This window comes from Thamnophis sirtalis, unplaced genomic scaffold, assembly GCF_051295495.1.
Source record: "Thamnophis sirtalis isolate CommonGarterSnake01/CBP01778 unplaced genomic scaffold, rThaSir2_p1.2 scaffold_11, whole genome shotgun sequence".
Classification (NCBI taxonomy): Eukaryota; Metazoa; Chordata; class Lepidosauria; order Squamata; family Natricidae; genus Thamnophis; species Thamnophis sirtalis.
In genome coordinates this window covers 4,604,362-4,628,065 of record NW_028261391.1, presented here as the reverse complement: position 1 = coordinate 4,628,065, position 23,704 = coordinate 4,604,362, and the positions used below count along the sequence as shown (strand labels likewise).

At 42.4% G+C, this 23,704-nt stretch overlaps 1 protein-coding gene across 6 annotated transcripts in view; it reads left to right on the top strand.

The window, feature by feature from the left end:
- ABCC5 (ATP binding cassette subfamily C member 5) overlaps positions 1 to 23,704 on the top strand; it is a 65,609-nt gene that overhangs the window by 5,614 nt on the left and 36,291 nt on the right. Inside the window, exons 3-8 of one of the 6 annotated variants that reach the window (XM_087725089.1) lie at positions 10,180 to 10,337; positions 12,252 to 12,407; positions 16,581 to 16,728; positions 21,375 to 21,608; positions 22,426 to 22,599; positions 23,524 to 23,671. In XM_087725089.1, the coding sequence (XP_087581215.1) occupies positions 10,180 to 10,337; positions 12,252 to 12,407; positions 16,581 to 16,728; positions 21,375 to 21,608; positions 22,426 to 22,599; positions 23,524 to 23,671 (1,018 nt within the window). Of the gene's footprint in view, positions 1 to 10,176; positions 10,338 to 12,251; positions 12,408 to 16,580; positions 16,729 to 17,197; positions 21,609 to 22,425; positions 22,600 to 23,523; positions 23,672 to 23,704 lie in introns of those variants that run through there. The other 5 variants (XM_087725088.1, XM_087725091.1, XM_087725094.1 and 2 more) reach the window with 5 other exon arrangements.

Here is a 23,704-nt window from a genome sequence, read left to right as displayed (position 1 = left end):
GAGAGACAGATAGAGAGACAGAGATATTATATATAGAGAGAGACAGAGAGAGAGACAGAGAGAGACAGAAACACACACAGAGAGAGAGAGACAGAGAGAGACAGAGATATTATATATAGAGAGAGAAAGAGAGAGACAGATAGAGAGACAGAGACAGAGATATATATATAGAGAGACAGAGAGAGAGACTGAGAGAGAGACAGAGACACACAGACAGAGAGAGACAGAGATATATATAGAGACAGACAGAGAGACAGAGAGACAGAGACACACACAGAGAGAGGGACAGAGAGAGACAGAGACAGATAGAGAGACAGAGAGACAGAGATATTATATATAGAGAGAGACAGAGAGAGAGACAGAGAGAGACAGAGCTATTATATATATAGAGAGAGACAGCGACAGAGAGACAGATAGAGAGAAAGAGAGAGATGAAAAAAAATAGCAAGGACTTACAATGTGAACTTGGAATCAGCCTAATGAAAGTATTGCCCTAGGATAGGTAAATAGAAACCTGCAAGGTGGAGTAGGGGAAACTTTTAATGGTGCCAAAGTAATTTCTGCCTCACTGTTCTTTTAGAGTTCTTTGGAGCATCAACAAATATGCACAGAGGCGTAATCACTATGACTTTGTTCCTTAGAAGTTTCAAAGGACTTTTTTTTAAAAAAAAAAAGCCAAGTCCTTGACCAAGGACTTGAAAGCAAAATTAGCAGTCACGGGGTAAAAGGAAAAAAAATAATAATACCTGAGCAGGCTGCGCAATGTTTCGTAGCCATTTTAATTTTTTTTTTAAATGATCAGAATATGGGAAACAATATTTTTGGAGCAATAGATTCTGAGGAGGGGGGCATACATTGTTCTGCTTGTTGATTAAGCTTTTGAGAATCCACCGATTCTGTAAGAACTAATTCTGCATAATTAGCCGCAGGGGGAAATTCAGAAACCCTTTTTTTTTTTTTTTTGCGGGGGATAATGAATGTCACAGGTAGTCCTCGACTTAACGACCACCATGGAGACCAAAAGTTACATTGCTAAGCGAGAAATCTGTTCAGCGCGTTTTTGTCCTCATCTTATGGCTTGCCGCAGTTGTTAAGTGAATCACTCCAGTTGTTAAATTAGTAACGTGGCTGTTAAGTGAATATGGCTTGATTTTGCTTGTCGGGACAGCCGGAGACTGCAAACGTCATAAATAGGAACCAGTTGTCAAGAATCCGACAGGCCTGGGGCTAAAGAGCTTTTGCCCCCCCCCCCCCCCTCGAATGGTATGGTTGTTGTGTGCTTTTAAATAGTGTATTATTTTGTTTGTCTTTTTATCCCTTATCTGTATCCCCTTCCCTGACTTGGATTGTGAGCCGCCCTGAGTCCCCTCCGGGGAAAAGGGCGGCATATAAGTGCAATAAATTCAATTCAATTCAATTCAATCCGAATATAAATCATGTGACCATGGGGATGCTGCAAAGGTTATGTGTGGAAAACTGCCATAAGTCACTTTTTTCAGTGCTGTTGTGTCTTCGAACGGTCATTAAATGAACTGTTGTAAGTTGAGGACTACCTTCATTGCTCCCCCCCCCGCCCCTTTAATACTTGCAATTGTGATTAGCACGTTGTTGTGGCTAATACCCTACTATAAATGTGGAAATATTGCCACATAATGAAGAGTTGTGGGCCACAGCTCCAAATTCTCGATAAGGCAAGCCCAATTCTTTCCCCCTTGTTGCTATTATTGTTGGACTTCCTGATAGTTTGTGACTCAGCAGAAATTACTCCCGGTGTTAAGGGAAGTTATGGCTGCTGTTTTCGGAGATAGCTGGTGATGTTGAGCTGCTTCGTTGACTTTAATTAAGCAGATGCTGTTGGCAAATTTTGGCATCCACCAACAGCATTGCTGCAATCCTCGCTTTTAAGCCGCAAGGACCGAAAGTTAATTTTCATTGCATTCAGCTTGGCTCTTAGTCCTAAACTGCCCTCACAATTGCATTTTCCTTGTGCAGTGTTAACTGGTTCATCTTGGGTGGTCCTTTGGCCTCAGATGACCTGCTTCTTCGCTGCCAAGCTAGTTTGCTGGTAAAATTTATCCAGAATTCAATCCTGAATTCTGAAAGGCTGCCCTGGCATCAATCATGGAGTTCTGGTGTTGCCAGCCAGATGACTTTGTCAAGACTGATTCTCATTTTCACCTACATTTTTCCTGTGCTTGCAGCTTGTGTGTGTGTGTGTGTGTGTGTGTAACGCCAGGGTGGGAGAACGGTATTTGGCTCTGCTGGCATCTCAGGGACATGATGTCCCAGCGTGGCTGGCTGTTTACCCTAACAAAACGAACAAGGGTGATCGATAGACGTTTTGGACTGTGGGTGGCCCCTTAGGGAAAAGGGGAAATCAACGATGCTTGCTTTTGCGCGGGGAAACCCAGAGCTGGTTTTGCCGCTTCTGTGCCAATGTGATTTATTCGGTAACTTTTGGTAAACCAATGTCTCAGGAGTTCCTTTTTTCTGGATTTGTCAACTGAATAGTTGGCAGACTTCCTGGCAGAAGGCAATGAGGTAGATGGCACTAGATAGTTACTTAACAGGGATCTGGTTAGAGGGTTCTGGTGGAAGTCATTTCATTTGAAGAGTTTATAAATGAAATTTAATCTCTTTTTCTATCGCCTCTTCTACCTCCCGAGATTCACAAATGGGCTGAATGCAAGAAGAGAATGGAGTTGTTGGAGCGTTTTTGTAGATATTAATTAAGATGGCTGAATAGAAAGGTGGGGTAGGAATCGAATAAATAAATTGAATAAGCACAATTAAAATTAGCTGGGATGGGGGGGCTAAATTGGTGCCAGCGAGGACACTGTGTTGTGATTTAACAACAAGCCACTTAGCATCTGGTTACATTAGGCCAGCTACGGCTATTCCTTTTGCTATAAATAGTTCACATAAACAATTATGTTTAATTTTCCCTTGATTGATAGTTTAGTTCACTGATTTTAGTTTGAATTAAGATCCTCATTCAGGAAGAAAATGGGCATAATTGCTTGTGTAAACCACCCGTAATAATTTTAAGAGCTGTAGTTGCCATTCTGCAGTCACAGATGGCTGGTTCTGCAGTATTTCCCCTTCGCCACTCCCCTGCCATCCGAGTGGCATAGTTTGTTGGATAGACTGAAGACTTTTTTGACTGGGAAAACCTAGAGCTGAAGGGCAGAGTACCCATTTTTAAAAATAAGTTTGCTATTAAAATCAATTTTCCTTTTCTGGAAACCATAAAGGTTGTCCTCGAGTTATGACTGGTCACTATGCAACTGTTGGATGTTCTGACGGCCCAACCTGGGGGTGGCGCCAATCAGGAGCCCAGACAGTTCAGGTGAATTCTACAAGTTACAAGCTGATAACCCGGCGCTGCCCCTATATCTATTTATCCCAACCCTCCTTCCATGAACGTTGCCGCAATTTCTAATGTTGGATTTCCCCGCTTACCAGAGGGAGCCCCCTTGTGGAGTACTGTGAAGCCGTTACCATGGCAATTCCACAGCGCTGTAAAGTAGAAGCCATTTTAAGGCAGTACGGTAGAAGCCATTTTAAGGCAGTGCGGTAGAAGCCATTTTAAGGCACAACAGGCTCTTAATAGAACACCCCCCCCCCCGAAAGGTGTTAGGGGTGTCTTACCCCCATAATATTTGTTTCCAGAGGGTAAGTCATGTGTGTACCAAGTTTGGTTGAAATTGCTCAATGCATTCCAGAGTTATGCTGGAACGAACACACACACACACACACTCACTCACTCACTCACACACAGCCATTTTATATAGGTTTATTGTACACTAAAGCTCTCTACAAGAATATAAACTACTAATGGTCAGAGCAAATTGGCGGTAGATAGGAGTCAAAGGAATTGAAGATGGGCTGGACTTGAGACTGCTGACCCTTGCCTTGGGCTCAGCATGGTAATCTACAGGGTACAGACAGTCCTCAACCTACAACAGTTCATTTAGTGAGCATTCAGAGTTGCAACGGCACTGAAAAAAGCTATTCCCAAGCAGAGATGAGCAATTGCAATGAGGAGGAACTTGATGCTCATCAGGATTAAAAAGTGCAGACCAGATTGGAAAGATTTTTTCATGGCTGGATAACAAAGAGGGATTCATGGAGGGCTGGCATGGGATAGCAATAGCATTTAGACTTATATGCCGCTTCACAGTGCTTTGCAGTCCTCTCTAAGTGGTTTACAGAGTCAGCATATGGCCCCCAAACAATCCGGGCCCTCGTTTTACTGACCTCGGAAAGGATGGAAGACTGAGTCAACCTTCAGCCAGTGAGATTTGAACTGACGAACTGCTGGCAATTGGCAGTCAGCAGAATTAGCCTGCAATACTGCATTCTAGCCACTGTGCCACCGTGACGGCTCTATATAGCTTGTTGGTCCAGTTCACAAGTGCTTCTTATCCAGTGGTGAAATTCAATTTTTTATTACCGGTTCTGTGGGCGTGGCTTGGTGGGCGTGGCAGGGGAAGGATATTGCAAAATCTCTATTCCCATCCCACCTCTGGGGGAAGGATACTGCAAAATCTCCATTCTCTCCCCACTCCAGGGGAAGGATACTGCAAAATCTCCATTCTCTCTCCACTCCAGGGGAAGGATACTGCAAAATCTCCATTCCCACCGAACTCCAGGGGAAGGATACTGCAAAATCCCCATTCCCATCCCACCTCTGGGGGAAGGATACTGCAAAATTCCCATTCCCACCCCACTCCAGGGGAAGGATACTGCAAAATCTCCATTCCCATCCCACTCCAGGGGAAGGATACTGCAAAATCTCCATTCCCACCTCACTCCAGGGGAAGGATACTGCAAAATCTTGATTCCCATCCCACTCCTGGGGGAACGATATTGCGAAATCTCCATTCCACCCCACTCTGGGGCCAGCCAGAGGTAGTATTTGCCGGTTCTCCAAACTATTCAAAATTTCTGCTACCGGTTCTCCAGAACCTGTCAGAATCTGCTGAATTTCACCCCTGTTCTTAACTTGTTTCCATTTCTACAAAGTGTTTCCATTTCTGATCTTTCTGGCCTCTGTTGTTAAGTGAATCATGAAAGTTGCTAAGTTAGTAACACAACGGGAATGACTTCTCCATTGACTTTGCTTGTCAAAGGTGATCCCATGACTCCGGGATACGACAACCGTCATAAATATGAGTCTGGTACTACTGTAAGTGTCTTGAGTTTTGATCCTGTGACCACGGGGTTGCCGCTGCGAAGGTCGTAAGTGTGAAAAACTTTTTCCAGCGCCGTTACAACTTCAAACGGTCTCTTAATGAACTGGCATAAATCAAGGGCCACTCGTGGCAAATTTGAGGCGGGGGTGGGGAATTCTGGGAGTTGAAGTCCACGCGTCTTAAAATGGCCATGGTTGAGAAAACACTGCTTTATATGCAGTATCTTCAGCAGGCACATTTTTTTCTTAATATTGTTTCAGAAGATGAGTAGCCTTTGGCATAAAAGCCCTGCGACCTTCAAACCATCAGGAACAGCCACATGTGTGGGAAGCTTTGTCTGTTGCTGTCTCTCTGGGTCAAATGGCATAACAACCTTGAAAAGGCCTAACGTTGCAAGCCACATTTAATTTTAAAAAAAACAAACATCCTCTTCCTGTAACGGAGGCTGATATTTTGCACTTGGAGACTTGAGATCCTTTTAATATTATTAACTGAAAAAACAATGCAATGGTTGCGATGAAAGGAACTGCAATACGGTATTATTCTGGGTTGCGGATTGTATGGCGGTTGACTTTTGCCCCCAGAAAATGCAATGTAATCTATTTTAGCAGGCAGGTGATAAGGAAAAAAAACAAATGATAAAACGCCATTTCAAAAGCCTTTATAAATTAAATTCATTTTAGATAAGCCGACAGGAAAATAAAACTGACGCTGATTAAAAGTTAGGACTTGATTGAGAGACTACCTGGAAAATCTAGGCCTGGGGAATAAAATAAAATTGCAGAAGTTAATGTTAAGCTTCTTTGATGCGCCTCTTTCCGAGAAAATGTAAGGGTGTTGTCCGATTTTCCTACTGGCAATCTGGACAAGAAAGAATTAATATGTTTCAGGGTTCTGATTAGTATCTTTATTAGAAGGAAGTTTACTTTTACAAAACAAGCATTTCAGTATGTGGTCTACTTACAAATCTTCTATCTATCTATCTATCTATATAAAAATGGGTGTCTGTGTCTGTGTGTGTACCAGCATAACGCTGGAACGCCTTGAGCAATTTCAACCAAACTTGGTACACAGATGACTTACTCTCTGGAAACAAATACTATGAGGGTAAGACACCCCTAACGTCCCTCGGGATGTGTGTGTGTGTGTCCGTCCTGGCACGCAGGTGTCACGCAGAGCCCATCTCAGCTCCACCGTTCATGCGCGCAGACCTCCCGCCGGCCAGCTGATTTTCAGGTCTCTGCTGCGCATGCACGGGGGAGCGGGAGAGCGCAGAGGGGTGCGACGCAAGCCCCCCCCCCCCATGGCCTGTGTTTGCTTCCAGGAGGCTGCAGAGAGGCCCAAAATGGCGTCCGAGGGGGGGGGGTGTTGATGTACACATGGTGTGTGTGTGTGTATCGCACGACACTATAGATATAATTCATTCCTTTTCCTGTCTAATGCAGGATTGGGAAAAATAAATACCCAGGCAATGCTGGCTTATCAGCTAGTCATATATATAATTGGAGGCAATATAGGTCTGGCCATTTTTTCCCCCCATGCTGTTTTGGTACCAAGAAACCAGCCTTGACTTTTGGCAAGACCTTTTGCCTTTTGGCAAGGTAGTCCTCGACTTACGACCACAGTGGAGCCCAACAATTTCCAGTGTTAAAACATTGCTAGGGGATTTTTGCTTGTTAATAGGATTATAAGCCAATGAATAGGTTAACTCAAAGTTCTACTTCAATTTCGGGAAGTTCCCATCAACTTGAGACATTTCTTAATCTATTGCAAAGATTTATGAACAGTGGTGATTAAGTTCTGATTCTTTCAATGTTTGTCAGTTGAGCTCATTTGTCAAGAATGAGTATACAAAAAAGAAACAAGCAAACCGAAAGAATGAAGTTTTTGAGAATGCAAGGATCTAAAATAGATCTTTTGGTGGGTGGTAATCCTTAGTTGGCCTTGATTGATCTCCTAAAATTAAACAAAGCCAGTTAGCCCTGGAAAAGGGAAATCTCCTGGGATGGATCAGTGCTGAAGGCTAGAGTGGGAAATTAGTAAACCCCGTTGATCTCAGTGGAAAACTTTTTGCTGCCAAGTAATCAGGAATATGCTTCAGCTTTTCTATGACATCTCCCTTCCCCCCTATTTTTTTTTGACATCCTCTTTGACGAATATATTTTTCCAAGGAATTAGAAAAGTGCAAGAAGTTATCACCTCATTGTTCAACTATCATGAATGCTGGAGCTGTTTAGCACAACTTATAAATAGCCATAGAAACCTGGAAGGGGTCTGGTAGCACTTTTTCCAACTAACTGGTTTTATTAAAAGGCATCAGCCTTTTTGTGCAGCTCAGAGAAACTTGTGGCTGACAATAAAATGCACCAATAAAAGGAGAATATTTGTAGCTCGGCGTTGAAGGGTGGGGTCCTTTGGTGCTCTCTGAGCTTGGTTGTTTTCTTACAGACATTTCATTACCCAAATTAGGTAACATCATCAGTGCTAGGAGGGAGTGGGGTTTGTTAATAAAATTGTTCTGACTGAGGCTTCCCAAGAGCATGAAACAAACTTCTTGTCCCAACAAAAAAACCCTTTTATTAATTGACTGTGAATTCTGCTCCTTCACAGCCGGCAAAGTCTTTCAAAGGAGGATTTACAGTCACAAAACTTATCTGGCTTGGAGAGCTGCCAGGCCGCTTATATGCGGAACCTGGCAACGAGCCTCAGAGAGTCACGAACCAATTAAGTGAAATAATTGTCTCCTGCAAAGTCCATTCCCCTTTCGCTCCTCTTTTGTTTCCTTTGGGAGGAGACAGGCACCTGAGAGTAGAACAAGAAGCAATGGGTGGAAACTAATCAAGGAGAGAAGCAACTTAGAACTCAGGAGAAATTTCCTGACAGTGAGAACAATTAATCAGTGGAACAGAAGTTGCCTCCAGAAGTTGTGAATGCCCCAACATTGGAAGTCTTTAAGAAGAAGTTGGATAGCCATTTGTGTGAAACGGTATAGGGTTTCCTGCCTAGGCAGGGAGTTGGACTAGAAGACCTCCAAGGTCCCTTCCAACTCTGCTATTGTATTGTATTGTAAATGTCTCATCTGTCTAATCCAGGATTTGAATCAGAGGTCATTACAAGTAGTCCTTGACTTACAACCACAATTGGGACTGGAATCTCAGTCACTGAGTGAAGCACTCCTTAAGCGAGAGGCCCATGTGACTGCTTCAGTCAACAACTGCAATCCCAGAACTCATGATCGTGGTTGTTAAGGGATCTTCCAGATCATTTAGGGGATGGACTGAAAAAGCTGCCTGCCAAAGGATTTCAGTTCCCTGTGGAGCTGAAGTCAACTGGGCAGGCAGTTCTTGGAGAATGAAATGGCTCCCTGCTCAAAGGTTTCAGCTCTGTGTGGAAATAAAATCCTCCTGGGATGTAGCCTTTTTGTTCTGCAATGTTCCTGTAGCCCGCTGAAAGATTTCTACTCCACTTTGTTCACGGAGGAGAAAGCCTTTGGGGAGCCTGCAGGAATGGAGCTGAAATGTTTGGGATTTGGGCTCTCTTCTGGCAGCTTGCCAAAGGGTATCCCCCTCTCCTTTCTATTTCCTAATTTATCTTTGGAGGGGAAATCTTTCAAGGGCTGCAGAAATGGAGCTGAATTCCTGAACAATCCCTTTGGTCTGCGAAGGATTCAGCTCTTCTCCCTTTCCTTCACTTGCAACCTTTCCTGCCGGCTTCACCATTGATTTTTCTGGGGAAGCCGGCAGAGAATGTGCAGAAGATAGTCACGTGATTGTGATGTGCTTGGCAAGCAGTCGTAAATGCAAAACAGAGAGACAGTACCTGCAGCCAACACTTTGTATTCTGAACGCAAGTGGGGAATCCATTCTATCATATTTTTGCCACAGGTTGATTGGAGGTGCCTCTAAAGGACTTGCAGGTAATTTTAAATTTAGCTGTTTGCTTCCCAGGATCCTTTGAGATGAAGCCAGCCTGGAAATGTTGCTAATCAATCAGTTTTTTTAGGTAAGCTCCCCATTGGGAGAGCGAGTACGTTCAGAGAAGCGTTGTGAGAGTTGTGTTGGAGAACACACAAACCAGCATTACAGACACACTGCAGTTTCAATAGGCTTTTACTTTCGTGGAAATAGAGATATCAGAGCCCATCAAACAGTCCAAGTCCTACACGGATAAGACAGTCAGTCATCAATGTCTTTCAATTAAGGGATAATCCAAATAACATAGTCCAGTATCATATAATCAGTCTGGTACACAAAGTTTCCTAACAGTTGCAAAACTTATAATAGCTCACGGCACTTTCTAACAGCCAGCTTCCAAAACACTCAGATCAGATCAGCCCAGCATCTAACATAACAGAGAGCTAACAGTCATTCTGGCTCCCTCTTATGGCCAATTGAGGAAAACAGCAACCAATCACATTTTACAGTATGATTTAAAGAAACAGGTACAGCATTGCTATATGATTTATATATTGCCAACCCAACCGTTAGATTATATTCCTAACAAATTTGAAAGTACTAGTGCCGGGTTTGGCAACCTTAAACACTCAAAGAGCCATTTGGACCCATTCCCCACAGAAAAGAAAACACCGGGAGCCACAAAACTTTTCCCGCGCCTGACTATTTCCTGAGCACCCACAAAACTAGCATATACATTTGAATTAAAGGTTCTGTTTTCTTCTAAAACTTTTCTTTTCTTAGATTTATCCATCGTTGGCCTCCTGGGGGTCGAAAAGCTCAATAAATCGCCTGCTGGCGGGTGTCACTTATTGGCCAGTTGTGACACATATTTTGAGCGACAGGGAGCTGCAGCAGAGGGGTGAAAGAGCCACATGCGGCTCCAGAGCCGTGGATTGCTGACCCCTGCGCTAGTGTTTGGACCTGAATTCCTTGTGCTTTTTAGGATTCAAGTGAAATCTTGGGGGAAATAGCAAGCTTTTTCCCCGTAACACCTGAGGTTTAACTCTGTACTTTCTCTCAAGCAGGTGGATTGCCAAGATGCCTTGGAAACCGCCGCCCGGGCAGAAGGTCTTCCTTTGGAGAGCTCCACAGATTCTCACCTACGAGTGCTGGACGAAGAGCACCCCAAAGGGAAATATCACTATGGCTTCAGTCTGATGAAACCCATCCGGACTACTTCCAAGTATGGCTTTCTTTAAGTGGAGCTGTAAGAGGCAGCTGGTTTTTAACCAAGAATGCCTAGCTGAATGGAGGTCTGTGGGGGAAACAACAGAAATTTTATTTCAAAATGCGGGTAGTCCTCGATTTGCAACAGTTATGATCGTTTTTCACACTTACGACCATTGCAGCATCCCCATGGTCATGTGATCGAAATTCAGAGGCTTGGCATTTGACTCATATTTATAACAGTTGCAGCGTCCCGGGGGCCATGTAATCTGGTAAACTAAGTCAATGGGGAAACTAGATTCACTTAACAACGGTGTCACTAGCTTGACACAACTGTAGTGATTTTTACAACTGTGGCAAAAAAAGTAAAATGGGACAAAATTCCTAAGTGAGATAGCTGTCTCACTTAGCAAAAGAAATGACGGGTCGTAAGTCAAGGACTATCTGTGTAGTGTTCATTTGCAAGGAACTGAAACAACTCCCAGGTCAGAGTAGCTTCTTCATTGCTATTCTCCTATTTTATAAGACTGTCACCTGATTACATTCTCTTATGAACAGACAGAGATCCCAAAGATGCTTTTCCAAAGGGACTTTCTTGGTTTTTTTCCTCGAAAATGTTTAAACATCTCATCTAAGAAGCTTCTTCAGTTGCCTTTTGGAAAAGAATCTTTGGGACAACAGCCTCCAGAAGTTGTGAGTGCTTCGTCATTGGGAGGTTTTTAAGGAAAGGCTGGACAGCCACTTATCTGAAATTGTATTGGATCTCCTGCTTGAGCAGGGGGTTGGACTAGAAGACCTCCAAGGTCCCTTCCAGCTCTATTCTGATTGATTGATTGAACCATGACCTGGATGATTTGAGAATCTCCATAGACAGACAGATAAAGAATCCAATCATCTGGGCTGGGTCACTTCCTCCTACAGAATTACTCTTAAGCAAAAGCCAACCTGTTTACTCCCCTCTCTAATATAGCTGGAAATACCACCACTTATAGGCCAGGTGCCATATCATCTGCTGGGCATGGTTTACAGACTAAGCCACTACAGTTTGTCTTCCTACAAACTGTAGTGGCTTAGTCTATAATCCAGTGTTTCTCAACCTTGGCGACTTTAAGTCCTGTGGATTCTGGGAGTTGAAGTCCACAGGACTTAAAGTCGCCAAGGTTGAGAAACACTGCTATAAACCATGCGCAAAAAGCTGTGAATTGTACCTACAAACAAAAACAATTGGGTGTATATAAAGCACTAAGCCAAAAATAAACCAGCTGGTGTCTGGTTTCATCCTGTGTAAATACTCAGCTATCTAAAACTGGTTCATACACTATGTTAAGCTATAGTACATGTGGTCCACCACTTATGATCACAACTGAGTCCAAAATCTATGTCGCTAAGTGAGATATTTGCTACGTTTTTCCCATTTTACGGCTTTTCTTGCCATGTTTGTTAAGCAAGTCACTGCTGTCGTTAAATTAGTCACAGGGTTGTTAAGTGAATCTGGTTTCCCCGTTGACTGCTTGTCAGAAGGTCACGAAAGGGGATCCCATAACCCCAGGACACCGCAACCGTCATAAATATGAGCCAGTTGTCAAGCATCCAAATGTAAATCCCATGACCACTGCAACAGTCACAAGTGTGAAAAATGGTCGTAAGTCGCTTTTTTCAATGCTGTTGCAACTTTGCACGGTCACTAAGCAAACTCTGGAGGATTACCTGCCTATAATCCGTGTTTCTCAACCGTGGCCACTTTAAGATGTGTGGGCTTCAACTCCCATACTTCCCTAGCCAGCATGGGGGATTCTGGGAGTTGAAGTCCACGCATCTTAAAATGGATATGGTTGAGAAACATTGATGTAGTTTAATTCAGACATGTGCTAGAACAAAATGCGTACTTCTTTCTGCCTTTAATGAGTTCTCTTTCTTCCTATCCTTTTAGGCACCGGCACCCAATTGACAATGCTGGTTTGTTTTCCTACATGACGTTTTCTTGGCTTTCTCCTTTGGCAAGATTAGCCTACAAAAAAGGAGAACTGCTGATTCAAGATGTGTGGCCTTTGTCGACTCAAGATTCTTCTGAGGTTAACTGCAGAAGGTATGGAATACTTGCAATGCTACCAATTAACCTCTGCAAGCCCCCCGCCCCCAAGGCTATTGATGCCTTTAAAAAATACGGCCCCATTTTCGTGAAGAACGGATTGTTTTGGGGAGGTTTGCAGAGTGCAAAAACTTTTTTTTCTTTTTGAAATATCTTTAACTGATTGATGAGAATTACATTGATCAAGTGCTGTGCCAGCAGAAACAAAGTCATAGGTGCTGCAGATTGTCAGCGATTTCCTTCGCCAGCACATGGATAAATACACCTGGAAACATCTACCAGCCTACCTACTCACACTCTCTCCCTACCTATCTATTGTATTTCTCTCTATATATATTTCTCTCTCTATTTCTCTCTCTCTTTCTCTCCCTCTCTATCCCTTTATCTACCTACCTACTTTCTCTCTCCCTACCTATCTACTGTATTTCTCTCTCTCTTTCTCTCCCTCTACCTACCTACTTACCTACACTCTCTATTTCTCTCTCCCTCCCTCCCTCTCCCTTTACCTACCTACCTACCTACTCTCTTTCTCTCCCTACCTACCTACTGTATTTCTCTCTCTTTCTCTCCCTCTCTATCCCTTTATCTACCTACCTACTTTTTAAAAAATATTGCCTCTTCAAAACCTTGGTGCGTCTTATACTCCGAAAAATACAGTATTTAAAGCTAAAACTGGTTCTGCTCTTAAAATGAGGCTTGTGTTTCTCTGTTGCAATCTACCTCCCTTCCCTTCTCTGCTCTCCCTCCTCCATACTCCCTTACAGGTAGTCCTCAATTTACAACCATTCATTTAATGGCCGAAGTCACCATGACATTGAAAAAAGTAACATGACCGTTTTTTTCACACTTATGACCGTGGCAGCATCCCCATGGTCATGTGATCAAAACTCAGACGCTTGGCAACTGATTCATATTTATGACGGTTGCAGTGTCCTGGGGTCATGCGATCCCTTTTTGCAGCCTTCTGACAAGCAAAGTCAATGGGGAAGCCAGATTCACTTAACAACCGTGTCACTAACTTATCAATTGCAGGGATTCACTTAACAACTGTGGCAAGTAAGGTTGCAAAATGGGGCAAAGTTCACTTAACGCTTGTCTTGCTTAGCAACAGACATTTGTGGCTCAATTGTGGTTATAAGTTGAGGACTACCCTGCCAACTTCCTTGTCAGGGAAATTGCGCAGCAGGTGTCCAAATGAAGTCAGAGACGCTGACATGAACTTGTAGTTGTATATAGATAAATCTATTTTACATCAATATAGACAGCAAACTGGACAGTCGGGCAAACAAGACAATGGGTTTGCTGTTGCTGCAAGAAAAGATCATAAAACCAAGTCAGTCACACGAGTGACCTGCTTTACAACCTTCACGGTCGTAACTGCCAGGCTCAATGGTGGTCATAAGGACTACCTGTCGTTGTGTAATTGAAAGTAAAGTTGGAAATTAACATGCTACAATAGTCTCTTAAATAACTGGTCTTCCTAGATAAACACTGTAATCCTTGGTTTGTTTAGTCCTTCGGCATGTTAGCATTCATAATCCGATTAATAGTTAAGCTTTAAAGGTAAGTTTGAAATCTTAGGCTCAACAGTTCAGCCTTAGGGTTGAAATGCAGATGGCAACACAACGGTTCCAAATCAGCTCTCGTTTGATTTTTCTTCCACCCATTTTCCTATATTTAAAGCTTCATTTTCCAGTCATCCCATGATCTCTCTTGATCGGAAAAGGCCCGGGATGAACTCTCAATCCCCTGCCTTAACAAACAAAACAAGCAAAAAAATTAGAATACTGTTAGGTAGTAAAAATAAGGTAGAACGAATGAGGCATTTATATTCCGTTTCTGGGTTCTAGATTAGAATAACAGAGTTGGAAGGGACCTTGAAGGTCTTCTAGTCCAACCCCCTGCTTAGGTAGGAAACCCTACACCAGACAAATGGTTATTCAACATCTTCTTAAAGATTTCCAGTGTTGGGGCATTCACAACTTCTAGAGGCAAGTTGTTCCAATGATTAATTGTTCTATGTCAGGAAATTTCTCCTCAGTTCTAAGTTGCTTCTCTCCTTGATTAGTTTCCACCCATTGCTTCTTGTTCTACCTTCAGGTGCCTTGGAGAATAGCTTGACTCCCTCTTCTTTGTGGCAACCCCTGAGATATTGGAAGACTGCTATCATGTCTCCTCTAGTCCTTCTTTTATCAAACTAGACATACCCAGTTCCTGCAACCATACTTCATATGTTTTAGCCTCTAGTCCCCTAATCCTCTTTCTTGCTCTTCTCTGCACTTTTTCCAGAGTCTCCACATCTTTTCTCCATCGTGGCGACCAAAACTGGATGCAGTTCTGCTAAAGACCACAGGACAACATCCAGCATAGATTATTTTTATTCTCATAACTAAAGCAAGGAGACAAACAGAAGCAATTGGTGTTTTTTTTTTTTACTGTGTCCCAATCCCACTGCTTCAGTTACTAAATTTAAATATCTTAACACAACAGTTTGTGTTGCATTAAGGGGTTTGTCAAAGGTTTCTTGCACATCAGCGGACGTATCCAGGTCGTCCTTGGCTAGCCTTGGTCAAGGTTAATGGTCAGGGAAATTGCGCAGCAAGAGTCCAAATGAAGTCAGAGACATTGACACAAACTCATAGTTTCATATAAATAAATATATTTAACTACGATTATTTACAGCAGACAAGATTCTATTCTCCAAAGCACCTGAGGACAGGACAAGAAGCAATGGGTGGAAACTAATGAAGGAGAGACTCAAGCAACTTAGAACTGATGAGAAATTTTCCGACAGTTAGAACAATTACTCAGTGGAACAGAAGTTGTGAATGCCCCAACACTGGAAGTCTTTAAGAAGATGTTGGATAGCCATTTGTCTGAAACGGTATAGGGTTTCCTGCCTAGGCAGGGGGTTGGACTAGAAGACCTCCAAGGTCCCTTCCAACTCTGCTATTGTATTGTAAGATAGTCAGGCAAGCCATCATGAGGTAAATCACGAACAGCACATAGAGCACACAGAAGAAAAAGGCGGGAAAAAAGGGAAACTCCCCCTCACACCCCCAGCAACCAATCACAGCACAAATTGCCTCACACAGGAGCCCGCCCTCTCCAATCAATCAACCACAACTGTATCATCATTTTACTCTTTAATTGCACAGAGAACATTTCCATTTTTGATCTGTCTAATGATCAGCATTGGGAAAAGGTGATCTATCTAGAAGTCTGTATTTGCCTTGGCTTCTTTTTAGCATTGCTTCCTTCTGCTTATTCTGCTTTTACCCGATCCTTACAAAGCAGTAAGAAAAAAATAAATGCCCACAGCTGCTGGATTGAAGTAAAGCTAGCCGGCATGCTGTGGATATTATACTCATGAGGTTGAGATCAAACAATCATGTCCGGGCAGTAAGAAAACGGGTTCTGCATTTACATCAGAGGTGGGGGAACCATGGGCCTCTTATGACTTGTGGACTTCAACTCCCAGAATTCCTGAGCCAGCCTCTATGATGTACATAGATTGGATTGGATTGGATTTATTACATTTATATGCCACCCTCTTCCCCGAAGGGGACTCAGGGCGGCTCACAATTCAGTCAGGGAAGGGGGTACAGACAGGGGGATAAAAAGACGAACATAACAATACAAAATTTCAAAAACACACAACAACCATACCATTCGAGAAGGGGGGCAAAAAGCTCTTTAGCCCCAGGCCTGTCGGAACAGCCAGGTTTAAAGGGCTTTGCGGAAGGCCTGGAGGGTGGTGAGGGTTCGAATCTCCACGGGGAGCTCGTTCCAGAGGGTCGGAGCAGCCACAGAGAAGGCCCTCCTCCGGGTAGTCGCCAGTCGGCATTGGCCGGCGGATGGAATTCGGAGGAGGCCTAATCTGTGGGATCTGATCGGTCTATTGGAGGTAATTAGAGAGAGGTAATTATAGAGATTCCATAAACCCAATTGTTTTTAGTAAAAGGCACTGATTCTTTTGAATTATAAAGCCCACGTACATATATTAATATTATTAAAACACCTTATACTTAGAAAAAGGTAACCCCCTTTTTAAACAAATAATATTTGATTTTTTTAAAAAAAAACAAGGGAAATGCATATTTCCTGGCTTCTAGGTAGAGAGAAAGATTGCTTGGATCTTGCACTATATGTGGTTTCATCTTCTTCCAGATTGGAAAGACTTTGGCACCAAGAGGTACATGACTGTGGGCCAGACGATGCCTCCCTTTGTAGAGTCGTGTGGAACTTCTGTCGCACTAGGCTCATCATTTCCATTGCGTGTTTAATGGTCACACAACTTGCTGGCTTCAGTGGACCAGTAAGTACAATCCATCCTTTATCTTGCATCCAGACTGGCCTTTCTCCTGCAGCCAGCGCTAATGTGTTCAGGTTACATTGCAGAGAATCTGCTAGATGTTGTGATTAGTTAGAACCATGCCTTTGCAGCTTGCAGAGAAGAAATAGGTCTTCCAGCTGCAGGAATCCTCAGACTTTCAAGACTTTCCTCCTTTCCTTCCTTCCTTCCTTCCTTCCTTCCTTCCTTCCTTCCTTCCTTCCTCCCTCCCTCCCTCCCTCCCTCCATTCCTCCCTCCCATTCTTCTCTTTCCCTTGCTTCTCTTTTCTTTTTTTCCTTCCTTCCTTCCTTCCTTCCTTCCTTCCTTCCTTCCTTCCTTTCCTTCCTCCCTCCATTCCTCCCTCCCATTCTTCTCTTTCCCTTGCTTCTCTTTTCTTTTTCCTTCCTTCCTTCCTTCCTTCCTTCCTTCCTTCCTTCCTTCCTTCCTTCCTTCCTTCCTTCCTTCCTTCCTTCCTTCCTTCCGCCCCTTTCTCTCTTTTCCTTGCTTTTTATGTGGCCTAAAGTTTCATTGCTTGTCTTCAGTGGCTATAGCTGGAGAGGGGAGGGCAAAGGATTTCCTGGGCTAAATCTACAGTTACCTATGAATAAAAGTCATGTTATTTTGCTTGGCGCTCTCTTTCGAGGAAGTGGAACTGAATGGTGGTGACACATTGCTTTTTAAGGTCCTTAGGAACCAGGGTTTGTAATAGTTTATAGAGCTAGCATTGTTCGACGTGTGAAAAACACAGTGGGGCAGGTACCTGTGGCATGATTAGATTTTGCTTCTAGCAAATGTTGGTTGACGAGGAAGAGCGTGTAACGTAGGGTCTTCATATTCACAGCGTTTTCTTTTCGCCTGTTTGTTGCACCTGCTGTGCCAAATTTACTCTTTGACATCTTGACTAAATCTATTCTCTACAAATTTCCCTTGAGGAGTAGGAGCAGTGTTATTGCTTTGTAGTACACATTTCAGTTTGCTGATAAACGGGGAAGGTTCAGTGCTCTGGGTAAGTACAGCTGAGGTTAATGTTGAAACAGTTTTGTCTTCTGTCTCTTTAAAAAAAAAAAAAAACCACCACCCAATCCTATCCCATCCTTAAACTCTGAAAAGTTTTGCTTGCATTTCTTATTAAGAAGGAAGTAAATTGTCTTTCTCAGTCTCTGTTACTGTTGTTGTAATGGGAATGAAAGCTCTCACGAGCCGTTTCACTGGATTATGCTATTTTAATAAGAATGAGGTTTTAACAGAACCGGTTCCTCCAAGAAGAGCTTCTGTCATTGTTTCACTACAGAGCCCAGTGGAGGCTCTTAAGGCCTAGCAGAGAGCTGAATTGTCATCTTTGTTTTGCACAGTTTCAGCCCATCTGAAATGCAGGACAAGAAGGAAGAAGTAGCAGGCAGCCTGCCCCTGAATTGGGATACGTGCAATTATTTGTATGCATCCTCCATTGTCCAGAAATTTATATAACTTGAATGAACCCCCCCCCCCCTCAAATTAACTCCCTTATTCGGAGTACAAAGGGAATTGTTATCCTTACCCTTTGGCACTTGATTGCAGGAATTTCCATGGGTTGGTTTGCTTTGCTTTTAATCCATGTGGAATGGATCAAAGAAGAAATTTGAAATCTTTGCATTCATAAATAAAAATGCATTTTTCAGGGTTTTTCTTTTGTTTTTTGCAAACTACCATTCACACCTGGAGGTGCAAAAACCTGGAGTTCTAGTGAGGTTATTGAAATTCTTGGTGTTAATAATGCCTAAAACCCAAAGTCCTCCTTGTTCATAACCTCCTTGTGTATCCAGACTCACAAAACAGTCTGTCCCCCCCCCCCTTTTTTTTTAAAAATTAAAGTAGCTTCAGGAATTTCTTGTCTGCTATCTGGTTTGCCCCACAACCTACCAAGACAGCTTAGTGTTTTTTTTTTTAGCAGCCCTCAGAATCGGCATGAAATTTGTTTTTTTTAAAAAATAAAATAAAATGGAGAGACACCCCCGTACTTTTGCTGAACAGGTCAAGCAGGACAACCTTTTTCAAACCTTGCCTTGGCTTCCATGGGACATTGAATTTATCGTTGAAAAGCATTGAGTGAAGGATGCTCCAAGGTCTATTTTGCAGAGGGCATTGTGGAAGTGGGGGGGAAGGGAGGGGGGGCACTGGTGGGGAGAGCCACTTAAGGTAAGCCTCCCACTCTTCCAAGTTCATTCCAGCCGCAGCTCGTTTTCGGCTCTGAAAGGCTGGATGTGAATCGGGGAGAGTTTTTCCTCTCTGTAGTGGAGCCAATGACAGAAGCTCTTCTTTAGAATTTCCAGGATGGCTGTATTCTGCGATCAGAATGAGACAGTCAAGCTGGGCAGAATCCCATACGCCAAGATGGAAGGTAAGGTGATGTTTATTTGTGGGAATGTTTACAAACAGCCAGGCTAGCTTAGGGAAGCTACTTACCATTAATAGTTTTCATGAATAATTCCAGGAATAGTTTTCAGGGATAATTTCCTACGCTTCTGCTAGCTTGGGGTGACTGAATGCTTTTTTTTTTAAGATTGCATATATTGTTTTTCCCCCCCTTTTAATCTTTCTGCTGCTACTTTCTTTACATCTATAACAAAACAAAAATCTCTTAAGCCACCTTGTTGTTCTTCCCTGGAAATCTCTTGCTTTCTAGTTATTATGGTAGAAGAGAGTTGCTGTTGATGTTGCAAATATTATCCCTATTTCTTCCTGTATCAAGTGGGGTTTGTGAGAAGACGTTGGCGGCCCTTGTCAGCATGTGGGGGGTCATAGGTTATGAAAGTAGAGCACTGAAAGGTTATTCACGCTGCCAGTGACTTGATTTCAGTTGATGGATTGGATCCTGGACCAGAAGCCGACAAATCTTGTTGCTAAATAGCATCAACCATACAAAAATAGCCAGTTGTGTCTCGGATGGAGAGAAAGTAAAGTCAAGCAATGGAGGAACAAGCTGGCATGGTGTGACCTTGGAATCTGCGCTCCTGTACTGTGATCAGAGATTTGCTTGAGGTCCTTTTTATTTTATTTTATTTTGGCTTGCTTTTTTGGACCTCTTTGGGCCCGTGACGGATGTCCGGCTGTTGACATGTGCATGTAAAAACTCGGGGGAGGAATCCTACCGAATAAGTTCTCAGTTGGAAATTCAGAATCAGCCACCTTGGGACTTATTTGTGTCCTTGCCTTCACTTTTTAACTTGATCCTGAGCCTCTGCTCCTTGTTTAAGAAGCGTTGACAACCCGTTGTTGTCCAGAACATTGATTTGCAAAGCCAGTTGTAGCCGTGGGGACTTCCTACAGACTCCGGAAATCCACCCCAAGCACCTCCATCCTTTCGCATTTTTGTGGTGGGCAACGGTACCTCTTGCCTTTGATTAAAGAACCTTGAAGCCTCCAGAATGTGTAGATGTCTTTATTGTTGGAAATGCCCAGCTGGAAAAAAGTCTTCCATCTAGCAAAGCCGTGTTAAACCAAAAAAGGAGGAAACACAACCTGGCCATGATGGGAGATCAATATCCACCAATGTTTCCCTCCTCCCTGGACTTTGTGAACAAACACTGGTCCTGCTTTTTCTTGTAATATTTGATTTTTTTTTTGTGTCTCTTTGCAAAATGTGAGCTCGATTTTGTGTTGGAAGCTCGAGTTTGGATTCAGGCCTTGTGTAATTCTTTTGTTGTGCATGCCGATTGTACGTTCTTCCACCGTTATCTTTCTTTTCTTTTGTACAGTGTTTGTGACATGCTACTTACTCACTTTTCATAAGATGCTACTGGTTTCTTTTTTTTTTCCAAATAAAAAGTTTCCTGCTTCCCATTTATTAGTACTTAATATTGCTCATGAATCTGAGTCGTAATGGACCACATTGTCCTTTTGGCCAATGCAGGTGAATGGAGGGTTTGCTGCTTGGGATATTCTTTTTCTCTTTTTGCAGGTGGTGGTTTGAAATTGTGATTCCTGAGGTAAAATTGTTTTTGTCTTTAAAAGGAGGGAGGCTGAGGGGGGAAGGATGAGGGTTGAGGGCTGGTGGGTTTTTTTTTTTTTTTTAAATTGGTATCGCCTAATTTGATTTTTTTCTTTCTTTTTCTGCTTGTCCTTTTCTTTACTTTTAAACTGCTGATGTTTAATTTTCAGGAATATTTTGCAAAATGTCCTTCTCACACTCTTCCCCAGTTCAACTGTAGGTACAATTGTTCCTTTTTCTCAAATAAGCACGTTTGAAAGAAAGAATAATAAAAAAAAGGTGTTACGTTTGTAATATGCTCAGTTTTCGCGTAAAGTACACGTTATCGTAAGATTGACAGCGACGATGAATTGTTTCAGCTAACTCTCTTAAGATTTTATGTTAAGTTAGAGAATGTGTGAAGGAGCAGCAATGGGGCAGTGTGAAGAATTGGGAGATTTCAAATTATTGCGCATTGCCTGATTAAATTTGATTCCCTTTTGGAGATTCAGCAGGCTGTTAATGCCTGCAGTTCCTATCTCTCGGAAGTCTTCCGATTAATGATAAAAATTCCAACCTGAAAATCAAATAGCTCCTTTTTTCTAACTTAACATTAAAAAAAAAAATTGAATGGTGCCTCTGACACGCTAGGATGTTCATGCAGTATTGCCTTTCTTCCTGTAGGCGTTTATGGTGAAACATCTTCTCGAATACACTCAGAAAATGGAACCCAGCCTACAATACAGCCTGTTGTTAGTTTTGGGCCTCTTAATAACCGAAGTAGTGCGTTCCTGGTCTTTGGCATTAACGTGGGCTTTAAACTATCGCACTGGGGTCAGACTGCGTGGAGCTATCCTTACAATGGTTTTCAAGAAAATACTCAGACTGAAAAATATCAAGGAGAAATCTTTGGGTGAGGTAAGTTGAAATGGTGGTGGGTTGTAGGAGAAGGACAGACTGAACTGGAAGGCGGGGTTAAAGGTGTCATCAGTTTAGAGTCATTGCGTTGCCACCAAAGACTTACATTCAGCCCCCTGTGAATCCCATTGACCCTTATCTAGTGCCAATTTAGTTTTGGTCATTAGTTGACTTGATTCTTCAGTTAAAAGTAGCAATAATAGAGACCTCTGTGCTTTAAACCCAATGAATGCTCCTGACAGTGGGTCTCATTTTATCAATGGTTAAATTGACACCCTGCCTTTCCATTGCATATTATCTCCCAAGGGGGGCATAGACAAATAAAAGGGCATGCAGGTAGTCTTTGACCTACAACGGTTCGTTTAGTGACTGTTCAAAGTTACGACACTGAAAAAAAGTAGCTTATGGCCATTTTTCACAGTTACGACCATTGCAACATCCTCATGGCCAAAATTTGGACAGTTGGCAACTGGCTCCTATTTATGTCGGGTTACAGTGTCCTGGGGTCATGTGATCACCTTTTGCAAACTTCTGGCAAGCAAAGTCAAGAGGGAAGCCACTTAACAACTGCGTCTCTTAACAGCTGCAGTGATTCATGGCAAGAAAGGTTGTAAAATGGGGCAAAATTCACTTACCGACTGTCTCGCTTTTCAACAGAAATGTTGGGCTCAGTTGTGATTGTAAGTTGAGGACTACCTCTACACTGCTTTTCTTTCCTGTATCTCTTCAGTCAAAACAACAAAGGTGACAGCAAATCTGTGGTTGTTTTCTGTCCTGTGTCCTTGATCATTTCTCATTTGCACTGTGTATATTTCAGCTCATAAATATGTGCTCCAATGACGGCCAGAGAATGTTCGAAGCTGCAGCTGTGGGTAGCTTGTTGGCTGGAGGTCCTATCATTGCCATTCTTGGCATGGTTTACATCGTTGTCATTCTTGGGCCAACAGGCTTCCTAGGTTCAGCTGTTTTCATCCTCTTCTATCCTGCAATGGTGAGTAGAAAACACTCTGCTTAAAGGCCAAATCACAATTTGCAAAATTTGTAAAAAAATAATAATTTGTAAATAAAAATTTGCAAAAAATAATAATAATGCAAGTGGTTGGAAAATATGATGCAACATATTGACTTGAAACCTGGAATATTCCTGTAGAGCAGTGTTTCTCAAGCTTGGCGACTTTAAGTCCTATGGACTTCAACTCCCAGAATCCCCCAGCCAGCATAACTGTAGCTGGCTGGGGAATTCTGGGAGTTGAAGTCCACAGGACTTAAAGTCGCCAAGGTTGAGAAACACTGCTGTAGGGGATTTTACCAGAAACCTATAGTAAAGAAAATATTTATTTCATTATTCATGTAATAACCTCAGCTAGAATTGTATTTGCACAAAACTGGAAAAGTGAAAAGATTCCTACAGAGGAGAATATGTTAAAGAAAATATTACAATGTTAAGTTAAGCGAACTAAAAAGAGGATGTAAAGTATTAGATATTTAATGTGTTGGTATTAAGATAAGAGTAGATTAAATAATGAATATGATTGTAAATTTTAACTTTTATTGCACAAACATTTGTACCGAGATGACACACTGTTTAATGGAAGATGGATTATTTGTACTAAAATAAAAAAAAAATGGGGAGGGGGGAGCTAAATCACTGTTGGATTGCAACTCTGATGAGTATTGAAACAGGGGCCAATACATTGTGAATATTTCAAACTTCCCTAACCAGGATGCTGGCTGAGGAATTCTGGGAACTGAAGTCCATACAAAAATGGTTGTGGTTGAGAATGTGGATGAGAAACAGTGTTCTAAGCGATTAGCTAATTCATTGGATAGATGATGCTTTTGACCTCCATTGTGTTGGCTGCTGAAGGAGTCGGCACCTTCTGTTACGCTGATATTATCTTTCTTTCGATTCCAGATGTTTGCATCCCGGTTTACAGCTTATTTCAGAAGAAAATGTGTGGCTATAACTGATGAGCGGGTCCAGAAAATGAATGAAGTGCTTAACTATATTAAATTCATCAAAATGTATGCTTGGGTGAAAGCCTTCTCGCAGACTGTTCAAAGTGAGCTTTTTTTAAAAAAAAAAATTCTTTACT